At 40.5% G+C, this 12,789-nt stretch overlaps 1 protein-coding gene across 8 annotated transcripts in view; it reads left to right on the top strand.

The window, feature by feature from the left end:
* ralyl (RALY RNA binding protein like) overlaps nt 1–12,789 on the top strand; it is a 75,872-nt gene that overhangs the window by 29,679 nt on the left and 33,404 nt on the right. For 5 of the 8 annotated variants that reach the window (XM_077523002.1, XM_077522943.1, XM_077522985.1 and 2 more), the window contains one exon: nt 2,077–2,354. In XM_077523002.1, the coding sequence (XP_077379128.1) occupies nt 2,099–2,354 (256 nt within the window). In that variant the 5' untranslated portion in view covers nt 2,077–2,098. The remainder of the gene's footprint in view (nt 1–2,076; nt 2,355–12,789) is intronic. The other 3 variants (XM_077522962.1, XM_077522976.1, XM_077522994.1) reach the window with 1 other exon arrangement.

Raw genomic sequence — 12,789 nt, 5'->3', positions numbered from 1 at the left:
CGCTTCGGCAAGGACGAAATTTTCACCCGTGGCCATGATTGGTTAAAACAAACGTGTAGAATGTCGTGTCGTTCAATCAGCTCGAATTATTGTACAGAATTCCCAAGCAAATTACCAGTGGCGAAGTACCAGATGGATATTGCGGAGAAACTCACTTGAGTGAAGCGCATAGCCATCTGGCTATTGCCAGGTTAGCGATTTAAACATTTCTACAGAGGTTCCCAAGGAACCACTGTATAAATTTTTAAAGTTCAATTTTGTGTGAATTTTCCATATTTACCATATTTAATTTTAAAAAATCAGCAAAATAAAAGCCTTCCTCAAATAGACACTTTCCCATCAAGGAGGGTGGGGGGTGGGGGGCACATAGAGTAACCATATCAGTCCATAGTTGTCACACGCGGCTCTTGAAGATATCCATTGGTGTTCTGTTATTAACCAAAATAGTAGCACAATGTGAACCATACAAACTAGGGGTGTGCCAAAAAATTAATTCTCATAATCGTGATTCTCATTTAGTACAATTCAGAATCGATTTTAAATGTCCTTAAATTGATTTTATTTGATTTATTTTATACTGTATTGCCCTTGTTTGTGTACTCAGTACACAAACAAGGGCAATACGTTTTGATACACAGTTAAGAAGTTGTAGCCACATTAGAGTCGAAGGAAAACGTCACGATCAAGTTATGCCAATAAAAGTTGCTGCTTTTGCAGCGTAGGAAGAGCATATGCCAGTGAGTCATGTTAAGATGCGTCTCTGTATACATTCCTGAAGTGTTTTGTATGAAGAGCCATTCTTTTTAGGGATAAAAGTGCTACGAGTAGCGCGCTAATTAGCATTAGCGAGTTAGACTGGAGTAGATTATGACAAGTATATATGCTCGTCTATAAAATGAAGCAGAAATCATTTTCAATCAAATCATTTTGAATCGACAATCGATTTTGAATCAAATCGCAGACCCAAAAATTGGAATCCAATCGAATTGTGAGACAGTCAAAGATTCCCACCACGAATACAAACCATCTCATTCATTAAAGGGGAAGTCAACCCCCCGCAAAAAATATTGACAATAATATGTTCTATGCAGGGGCGGCACGGTAGTCGAGTGGTTAGCACGTCCGCTTCCCAGTTCTGAGGTCTCCGGTTCGAGTCCAGGCTCGGACCCTCCTGGGTGGAGTTTGCATGTTCTCCCCGTGCCCGCGTGGGTCTTCTCCGGGTACTCCGGTCTCCTCCCACATTCCAAAGACATGCATGGCAGGTTAATTGGGCGCTCCGAATTGTCCCTAGGTGTGCTTGTGAGTGTGTATGGTTGTTCGTCTCTGTGTGCCCTGCGATTGGTTGGCAACCAGTCCAGGGTGTCCCCCGCCTGCTGCCCAGAGCCAGCTGAGATAGGCGCCAGCAGCCCCCGCGACCTTTGTGAGGAATAAGCGGTCAAGAAAATGGATGGATGGATGGATGTTCTACGCAGCCCCATGAATCTAAATACAGTATTCTGATAAATACTATGTTTGTGTAATATGAGTTGAGCAGCAAAATCCAGCAGTTTTAATCATTATAAGAAGGCGGCCAATTTGCCACTTGCTGTCGAGTGAAAACAACATCACAGTTGCCCAGGTCTCATGTAACAACCAATCACAGTTCATCTTAAGAAAACAGGTGAGCTGTGACTGGTCGTTAACCTGAGCTCTGAGCAACTGTGATACCGTCTTCAGTCGACAGCAAGCGGCAAAATGGCCGCCTCCTAAGATGGATAAAAGCGGCTGGATTTTGCTTCATAACTCGTATTCCACAAATGTATTAATCAGAATGTCATGTTTCAACTAATGAGGTCACACATAACATATTATTGTCAAGAAATGTTCAAGGTTGACTTCCCCTTTAACATGTAGACACTTAGCAAGTTACCCTTACAGTATTAAAGAATATCTTACATTATGTGGTGCTATTCAGTGGATGCATTGACATGCATCAGGTCTATATTTATGAAATGTTTAATTTGTACTAGGGCTGAACAATTACGCCCTAATTTGCATACATTCACAGCAATAACAGTATCCCTTATATTTACCCAGCAGGCACTGCGGCAGGTCTAGGATGACCGGCAAGAGCCAGACCAGCAACGTGACCAACAAGAATGACCCGCGCTCGCTCAACTCCCGCGTCTTCATCGGCAATCTCAACACGGCGGTGGTGAGCAAGGCCGACATTGAAGCCATCTTCGCCAAGTACGGCAAGATTGTGGGATGCTCCGTGCACAAGGGCTACGCCTTCGTCCAGTATGCCAGCGAGAGGAACGCCCGGGCAGCCGTGGCAGGCGAGAACAACAGGGTCCTTGCGGGGCAGTCGTTGGGTAACGTTGATCTCCTGTTACATTATGCATGAAAAGTACCCCTCAATTAATCTGCACCGTTCAAGGGACAAAATAGAATATTACAATAATATGATTAGTTTTAATTATATTTAAATATTGAAATTGTGGTTTTTTTTAAGTTACTAGTATCTCTACAACATGAATGACTAGAAGACCTCCACTAAGTTTGACTCATGTCATTGAGAATCATGACTTGCAGGCTGATGCTGTTCCACTCCAGTCCTATAGGTGGCAGTAAATGTGCATTATAAAGTGAGTGTCGACTGAAAACAATCCCTTAATCTGTACCTTTATCTAGATTTTCTCCAAATTCTAATATAGAAAGCCGCCACCCACCAATAGCAAACAGTCCTAACAAACGGCTGGTTCCTCCGCTTGTCCCCAATTTAGGCAGACGTTAACCCCGGGTTTTCACCGAATGCGGTTGCGGTGCGGTTGCGGTGCGGTCCGGCGACGCAAGCAATTAGATTCCATTCATTCGAATGGTGCAGTTTACACCGCTTGCGGGTGCGTTGCGTGTCGACTGCGGAAGGCCTGCGGTGTGCCGCAAGCCTTCCGCAAGGATAGACCTATTTTCTATTTTTGCCGGACGCCGCAGCGGTAGGCCTCCGGCAAATGGCAAGCTAGCACAAAACACATCGAGCGGGACAGGAAGACCGAGGCAGTTTCAAAATAAATTTCCGGTTACCTTTCAGAATAAAACACTCGCCAGCTCCTATTTCGCAAGTTTTTCAGCAAAACGTGACGTGGGCGTCGCCGGGCCATGTGCTCATTCACGGTTTAGACACCAGCGAACATGGACGAGGAGAGGTTTATATTGGAGGTGGAAAACCACAAAATAATATATGACACGGCACATCCTTTTTATAAGGACTGTAATGTATTGTGAGTTTGATGTTCGCGATTGCTTGTTGTGCCCGTCTCGCTTGCCGTACTGAGCGGCAGCCGGACGCGGAAGACAGAAATAAAGAGTGGACCCGCACTGACCCGACTCTCGTTATTAATATACTTTACAAGGACAACCAAAAAAAGGATGCTGCATGGAATCTCATAGCAGAAGAAGAAGAAAAGGTTAAATCAAAAGAAGTCCACCTCTCTTTCTGCTTCTCTGTTGAGCAGACTTTCTGTATGTTTGTCGTTGTGAAATGCCACATGATCGCGCGCGCGCGGTCCCGCGAGCCACGTTGGGAAGTGGGCGGCGACGGAGCTGCCGGACCGCAGCTGTGCGGAGCCGGTGTGGATTGACAAAAAAATTGACCCGTCCAGAGCACGCAGTCAAGACGCACCGCAACGCAACCGCACCACAACCGCATCCGGTGAAAACCCGGGGTCACAGTTAATACAAATCTGCATCTTTACTCTGATCTCATTCTAATACATTCTAATACAGCAACAGGGTTTTCCTGGTTCAAATTGATGCAGATGAGGTACTACAATGATCACTGTATGCAGTCATCCCTCGCTATAGCACTTGTAACTTTTTTCCGCGTCTTTGCATCGTGGATTTTATCTGTAATACTTTAACTACTCACAAAATATTAGATATTTGGCTTTCAGGTTAAATTTCAGAACAAGCCTAAAATGCATTCAAACCTTTTCAGGTGAACTTAATGTGACCTTCTCTAAGCTTTTGAATACACATGTCCAATTGTTAAATGTTTCAGTACTTTTTGCACAAATTGCTGTTGTCTACTGAGGAGTTTAACGGTAAAATTCACAAACGACAATGCTCCTCTCATGGAGGTGGCATCATCAGGATGTATCCCAAATGGAATGGTCTGCACTTTCTCCAGACCCGAACCCTATTGAAAACCTGCTGGATCAGCTGAGTCGCCGTGTAGAGGCTGGAAACTCTGCACCCCAGCACCTGAATGACCTGAGGGCTGTACTTGAAGGAGAATTGGGTGCCATTCCTCAGCAGACAACAAGTCGACTTGTGAACAGCATGAGACGTTGTTGTCAAGCTGTCATTGATGCTCAAAGGCACATGACAAATTATTGAGTCGTTGGCATTTTTTGTTGTGGTGTACCCACCGTTGTTGTTAACTTTTGTTTCAATTCATTGTTTGAGATGAGGAAATCACCAGTGCATCTTTCCACTTAAATGTCACTGTAGCGTAAACGTTTTACATTTTCCATAAATTTCACCTGAAAGCCAAGTATCCTAACTTTTTGTGGGTAGTGTATATCGCAAGATTTAACTGTGATTTTTCCAATAGGATTGTTACCGTTAGATATTTTGGGGGGCAGAGATGGAAAAAACAGGTCAAGAAAGTTAAAACCCTGCCAGAGTTTGGCTTTAGCCACAGGTGTGTCTCGTAATGACCTCGTTTACTTGCCGGTTGAGGACAAGCACCTGTAACCTAACCCCAGCTAAACTGAGCCAGGGTTTTTACTTTCTGGACCTGGATTTCCCATCTCTGTTGGGGGGTAAATCTGTCCTTAAACCATAGGTGTCAAACTGCATCCCTCCTGCAGGTTTTCGAGGTTTCCCACTTTCAACACAGCTGACTCATATTTAAGCTCACCAGCAAGCTCTGCAGGAGCCTGATAATTATCCTGATCATTAAAATCAGGTGCGTTGGAGTAGAGATACCTCGAAAACATGCAGGACTCTGGCCCTCGAGGACCGGATCTTGACATATGTGCCTTAAACTATACTTGAACATGCTTTAAAAAAAAACACACACACAGTGCTTGTGTCCAAATTCACAAGGCTGAGTCCTCCGAAGGCCGAATTTGTCGGCTGCATGACGTCACTCCCGGCATGACTCGACAACACGCACAGACCTACATATGAATGGATTGTAAATATTGCTTGTCGGTAGTGCATTGACTAGGGGTGTGAATTTCCTAGTACCTGACGATTCGATCCGTATCACGATTCATAGGTCACAATTTGATTCAATACCGATTAATCCCGATATGAATTTACGAGTCGATTGTTACAATTTTTTTTTACTCAATTTAGAAAATATCATTCAGTAAACTTGTACATGTACACTGTAAGATTTGTATGAAAATGTATTATTTATTGATCTCAAACTTCAGTGTTATAACTGTGAGCCACTGTATTTAACAAACAGGTTGTAACCTTTTTCATGTTAGAACAGCATTCAAATAAAATATTAAGGCTTAATGTTCCATTAATATAACATTCTTCCATGCATAAGGTGTGAAAGTTAAGACGCTTTGTTGAATATTTTTTCATCAAAAATGGATGTTAAAAAATCGATTCGGCTGCCTATTGAATCGAGTCGAGAATTGCGTGCTGTAGTATTGCGATATATTGCCGAATCGATTTTTTTTTTTAGCACCCCTAGCATTGACTGACACTCCATTCATGTGTAAGTCTGTGCTTGTCGTCGAGTCGCGCCGGGAGTGACGTCACGCAGTTGACAAATTAGTCCTTCGCAGGACCCAGCCTTGTGAATTTGGACACAAGCACAATTATGTCGCAAAGAAAATGTCTTCTCTTCTTCTTCTTCTTCTTCTTCTTCTTCTTCTTCTTCTTCTTCTTCTTCAACATTTTTAAGAAGTGACTTTCACCCGTTTTGCAACTTTCTGTTAAAAATGGCATACAGTACTGCTGCTGCTGTTGTTGTGCCCATTGTTCTCTCATCCCCTCCAAGGATCAAGCGGTTGAGCAACTGCAGGTTCTTGACCTGCTCCATGTGTAAAGTGCCTTGAGATAACTCGTGCTGTGACTTGGCACGACTATACTAAATATAATTCTTGACTTGACACTCTGTTTAGTGCCAAAAACACTTTTGATGATGTCAGAGGTTTCTGGGGCCAGGGCAGCCGCCAACTAATTTGAGGCAAACCTGCAGTAGGAAGGAAAGGTCGATGACCAATTACTTCCAAAACATAAAACCCTTGACAGGTACCATCTGCATAGCTCAGGATTTGTACTCCTATTGAATATTTTGACACATTTTTTGTTTGCAGTCTTTATGTGACCTTGAAGGCCTCAATAATAGTAGTAAAACAAATATCCGAAGACGATAGCCAAAGTCGAGACGGGCCGGTGCACGTCAGTGCGTCCAGTGGAGCCCCTACTTAAATCCTCTCGATATTACTTATTGATTTGTTCAGTGGCTCGTCCACAGTCCTCACTCTAGCTCTCGTTGAATATAAATGGACTTCTCGCTGCAGTGAGTGGTGTTTATTTAATTGGACTGAGGTGGTGTGTGTGTGTGTGCCATGTTCATTAGGGACCAATTGCATAGACAACTTCAGTGAAAACATCCTTTCCATCCGCATCGTAAAACCTTTAACTACAGGCAATATTTAAGTCGCATACATTCTAAACCATCCTACAAGTGTAAAATGAAGTTTAGCACTGTATATTAAAAAATAAAGATAAATGTGTTTAAGCGGCATATGACCAGGGTATGGCATCATTTCTATAATATTGCCATCCCTGGTCTAGAGAGTACCCATTGAAGGTTTATACCGATATATAAAAAAATATGTAAAAATGGTAATCGTAACTGTAGTGATAGACCGATATGGTTTTTTCAAGGCCGATGCCGATACAGATTATTTGTAGTCAAGTCGGCCGATAACCGATATTTCAAGCCGATATTCATTTGCAGTAAAATGGGGGGGAATTCTTTCAAACTATATATAATTTCTCACTGAGTAACAAATTCATGTGAATGTAGCTCATTTGGGGTTTTTGTTAGGGTTCGTAAAAACGTTTCAAAAAGATTTTCGCGGTGAAAAATTGTGTGAATATGTTCCAAATGTGTATTCGACAAATAAAAACTGACTGCGAACATCTTACAAATCCTGATGAAAACCCCAAATTCGCTACGTTCGCAAGTATTCCCTGCTCAGTGAGCTTTATCGGCCTACAGATTAAAAAAATGGCCGATGCCGATATTTGGCATTTTGACAAATATCGGCGCCGATAATCGGCCCGGCCGATTATCGGTCTATCCCTAATCGTAAGGGTCCCAATATGTACCCTGTTAAAAGGCCGCAATAGTTGGGGACTGACCCAGTAACAAACCACTGGACCCTTGGTACAAAGTTAGCACCTTTTTTTCTGACAGTAGGTAGCTGTATCGAATGTCACAAATTATCATCAGAAAAGAATGACGAATGAGGAACGCTACATACATTCAGCATGAGTGAGCCATCGTTTCTCACTCTCCTTTTTATTGTAAAATATCTGCAAACATTACTTTTGTCAGCACGTTCTCATTTGTTTTTTTGTTGTTTTACAGTTTGACTGGTCAAAAAAAAAACAGTGTTAGTCGCAAAGTCACCCTTCTGATAGGCATTTCTTTTCACAAATGCTTGTTTTCTCCCCTTTTTTGGTCAGAGACAGATGTTTTTGGTAAACGATTATATAAATGTTTGACGATTAGCGCACTCTACGTGAAGTTGCATCACACTATTACGTCATTTAGTGCAACTCACACCCAAGCTAAGATCGCCCAAAGCAGTTTGTAAATTCATATTGGAGCCAATTGATGCGACAACTGTGGACATTAGCCGCATTAGCACATTTTGCCATTTGAACAGCAGCGAGCAGACTTTGTGCATGTTTTGTTTAAATTGTCCCAAATTCTTGGTGCTGCTGGACAGTTGCCAACTTGCTGCTGAGGTGTCCTTGATTGAACACTCACGTGTGTAAAAATTGAATTTTCGCCTCAGAAGAGCTGGCGGCTCTTCTTCTTTTTTCTTCTCTGCAAGGTTAGGAGCTGTGTGCTGTTAAAGCAACTGAGCATATGATTTTTTAATTAAGCTTTTAGGCTCCACTGTCACACAATTATTCACCCCGCTGTGTCTTTTTTGCCCCCTTCTGTATTAAAGATCATTATTAACTTGTCCCAGCAAAGTAAAGTAAGAAGATAATAAAAGAGTCAAATATGCAGCAGTCTTGTCAAGAGTGAAATGAAGGACAAATGGAGCGCCAAGTAACGCAGTGTGGAATTCAATTTTTTTTGTACAAATACGCCAAAAAGGCCAATAGAAAACAGAAAAAAAAATCCAAATACAATTTAGCCACCATAAGATCTTTGTAAACCGCACAAGCAATTTTTGAAATTCACATTTTTAGCTGCTAAACAAATGTAAAAACAAGTGTATAAAATTCATGTAAAACATTGAAACTACATTACTTGTGACCTTTTTTCCCCTTCCTTCCATTTCATGTGTTCTCTGAATTTGACCCAGCCACTGAGGGAGCAGTGAGCAGAAGCAATGGCTGGGAATCATTTGGTAATCTAACCCCTCCCAAATCCAGCCCATATTGCTGAGTGCCAAGCAGATAGACAAATGGGTCTAGTCTTTGGTTTGATTGAACCCACAACCTCCCACTTTTAGGGCAGACACTCTACCACTACGCCATGGAACTGGTCGTGCATCGTGATATATCGCGATGTTTCCATTTTTAAACAGTATATTATCTTTAATGTATATGTTATATTTTATAGTCACTCATAATAATTAATAAAAACATTTACAATACAATAAATTGATACATTAAATATATTTCCAGGTGATCTATCTAGAATGACTTTCTATGTTAACCTATTTCATTGGTTGTTTGGCTAACCAATAAAATTGGTATGCTGGTAACCACCCGGAATGGTCAATGTCTGACCATGGTTAATCCAGCCAATATGATCTTAACCTACTAGATTGTTGTGTGTGTGTGTATATATATATATATATATATATATATATATATATATATATATATATATATATATATATATATATATATATATATATATATATATATATATATATGCCCTGCGATTGGTTGGCAACCAGTCCAGGGTGTCCCCCGCCTACTGCCCAGAGCCAGCTGAGATAGGCGCCAGCAGCCCCCGCGACCCTTGTGAGGAATAAGCGGTCAAGAAAATGGATGGATGGATATATATATATATATATGTATGTATGTATGTATGTATTCCACCATTCCCTCCCTTAGTGCTGTCAAACGATTAAAATTTTGAAACTGATTAATCACACTTTTTAATTTTGATTAATCACAATTAATCAGCTAAATTACTGGCGTATTTGCGTAATATAAAATAAATCCAAAATACCGTAATATTTTGACATTAACGCATTTTATTATCTGAATGTCATTTGCAAACATTGATTAAATGCATGTACGCAATTGCATGCATGCGTGTATTGCTCAAAACGTAACAGCATCATAACAATTGGTTGCAATTCAGCAGTTATTAATTAATTAAACGCAAATTTTGTTTTATCTAAAGTCCCGTCGGGGTGTTTTTGAAAGCGAAATTTACCACCGAGCACACCAACTGGAGTTAACCCGCTCATTTTGGAACAACAGGCGTAGGAAATGGCGTGCATTGACCTAATCACCGAACTGCGCATCCTTCAATGTACATTCATTCATTCATTACATTCAAGGCTCAAGTGCGGTAAATTCATTCATGTTTCGTTCCCTTCTTTCTTCTATACTTCATCTATTTACTTAATTCCTTTTACACCTACGTCATCCTTTTTTACCTTTCATCCTTCCATCCATTCATTCTATTTCCTGCCTCCTTCCCTTTCCCTTCCATTTCAGCATGGCATTCTCCCTTCTTTAGTCACTTCCTCCTTTTCTTCCATTTGTTTATCATTTCCTCCTTCCACACTTCCTATCTTCATTCCTCCTTTCTTCACAGCCTCCCTTCATTCCTTTCATACATCCTTATCAGGGATGCACGATAATATCGGTGGCCGATAATTATCGACAATTAACGACCAAGTTGATGGCATACAGATACACCAGATAATAAAGAAATCTACCGAAAATAATGGACTTGCTCCATCTTTTGTGTTTGTGGCTCAAACTCCTCCCCTCTCCTATGGCAGTGTCGCATATTTGTGACATCATAATACACGCGACCTCGTGTTCACAGAAGATGCATCATGGCGATGTGGCAGTCACCAGTGGGCTTTCTGTACTGTGTCTCCCCAAAATGTTACCCTGACAGGTTTTGTTTTTTTTTCTTCATTTTTAAAACATGATTTTTGGCAAACTCAAAATGAGTTACCGGTTGTCTTTGAAGCAGAGATATCAATAAAATTCAGCTTCATGGTGCTTTGCACAATGTTTCAACGTCCTGCCGCCCTTCCTGTATCCCTATAAGTTCCAAATGTCTTTCCATCCCTCCCTCCTTGCACTTCCCTTGTAAGCCTCCTTCATCCCACCCTGTATATACAGTATACAGACTAGTTTTAAGAATGCATAGGAAGTGTGAGGGTTCCGCTGCAGGTGTGACTGGGTCAGCCCTCGCTCTCACCTAATGCATCTTATCTTTAAAACATGACGTTCCCTTTAGGCTGCAGTGGAGGTGCGCTGTCGAGGGGTCTTGCACTGATGACAGACAATCCTGGCGAAAGTTGACGAGGTCAAGTCCAAACTACGCTGAGATGCTGTTATGTATATTGCGTGCTACCTTAAGGTTATTCACTTATGACTAGCTAATGTCAGATGGGTGGCAACTGCTGCTGACTTATGCATTATGGAGACTTGATTATGTTTTTAGTATATGGCTTCTAAAATACGATCACATGACTCCTTGCTACCTGAGCGGCTTCTTGTACTGTGTAATAGTCCTGCAGTGCCTCTTTGTGGATGAAACGCGACACTGCAGTTTCACTGATCATGCCATTTTAACACTTGTACTTATTATTATTAAGAGTAGGCTTACCCAATCCAGGTCCTCGAGAGCCGGACTCACGCATGTTTTACTTGTTTCGGTACTGACACACCTGATTCCTATAATCAGATCATCAACAAGCTGTGTAAAAGCCTGAAAATGACCCTGATCTTTAGATCAGTTGGAGGATGGAAACATCTGAAACTTGCTAGTTCAGCCCACAAAGCCCAGAAATGGGAAAGACTGATTTATACTGTAGTATTAAATAGTTTTTAAAAAAATGTTTGCTATTTTTTTAGCTTATTGATTAATTTAATTTTTATACATTCCTTTCTATCTTCCTATTATATTTTAGATTGTTTTATCTGTTTATCTTTTGTTAAAATTTGTTATATATTTTATATATTGCAAATTTTTAATATCGTTGCTGTCCTGTGAAAAACATGTCCTTTTTTTTTTTTTTTTTTTTTTTTTAACGTTTTTTAGATGTCTGCAGTTAGTTGCATCCCATAAATGTAAAAATGTAAAAAATAAAAATAAAAATGACAAAAATGGACATAAGTGTTTTTCATAGTGCAGCGACAATATGTATATATTTTAAATTTGAATTATTTTGTGCAATATATTTATTTGTTTTTAAATTTTTACTTAATAGAAGGTCATGATTTGTCTTGTTTGTTTTAAATTATGAATAAGGTTTGATATGTCTGGGCCTTTTTTGGAATCAACCTCTTATTCTATTAAATATGCATTTGCCACCTTTGTGAACACTAGATGGTGCTCGTATTAAACACAATACTTTGGGAAAGAATTTTGTGGGGGAGTGGAGTAGAGCTGCAAATCCCATATTATGATGGTAACAGATACATTAATAATAATATACAGTTCGAAGGTGCCTTAGAGGCAGCAACAGCTGTGGAACTCTTTAAGTCTGATATGTCTGCTGTCTTTGAAATCAATTGAAAGAGACGAGACAGATGAAGGGCATAACAAAAGCCACCGACATTTCATTTAGAAGAAGATGGAAGCACACATTTTCACTGAGAGGCCAGCCCGTTTTTTTCATCCCTGCTTCAAGGGCAGCAATGAGAAAGATGCATGAATTTTACAAGAGATATCTTCAAACTTTTTCGTAGAAATTATTCATTAACGCAGCTCTTCAAATAATGGCCTTCCCTCCAACACAGGATGTATGGCTTACCTGTTTTCAGGGTTTAGTCACGTGACATTTGCAAGCTTAGCCTGAGGGCACTGTGACGTCACTTTCAGTTGACAGCAGATGGCAGTACAGGACATAATGACAGCCCACCCTAGATAGATAAAACTGGGTGATTTCTTTCTGCTTAATTCATATTCCGCAAATTCAATATTAATAAATAACAATGCTGGGTTTAGACTAGTTGGGGCGTACAGTCCATATTGCAAAGAAAATGTTGGACTTGCCTTTCGCTATTTACAGACCAGTGACTGAATTAGTCACGGCGTGTTCACATGCCTGACACGAACCTTGCTGACCTCAAAAAGGAGACCCTTTCAAAACAAATAACAGGTGGTGTCACTAGGTAGCTGTATTTACTTTTACAGTCCATATAGCATCACCCACAACATTAATGTGAGAAATGTGTGATTGCAAAATTAATTTTCTTTCACTTTTTTTTTTCTAAACAAAGAACAGGTGGTACCTGTTTGTTTCTCCATTGGCAAATATATAATTGCAAAATGTCATAAAAAAACAACAACAATATTGTAATATAAGATATTGT

Source organism: Festucalex cinctus, chromosome 1 (assembly GCF_051991245.1).
Source record: "Festucalex cinctus isolate MCC-2025b chromosome 1, RoL_Fcin_1.0, whole genome shotgun sequence".
Lineage (NCBI taxonomy): Eukaryota > Metazoa > Chordata > Actinopteri > Syngnathiformes > Syngnathidae > Festucalex > Festucalex cinctus.
This window is presented reverse-complemented; position numbering and strand designations above follow the sequence as displayed.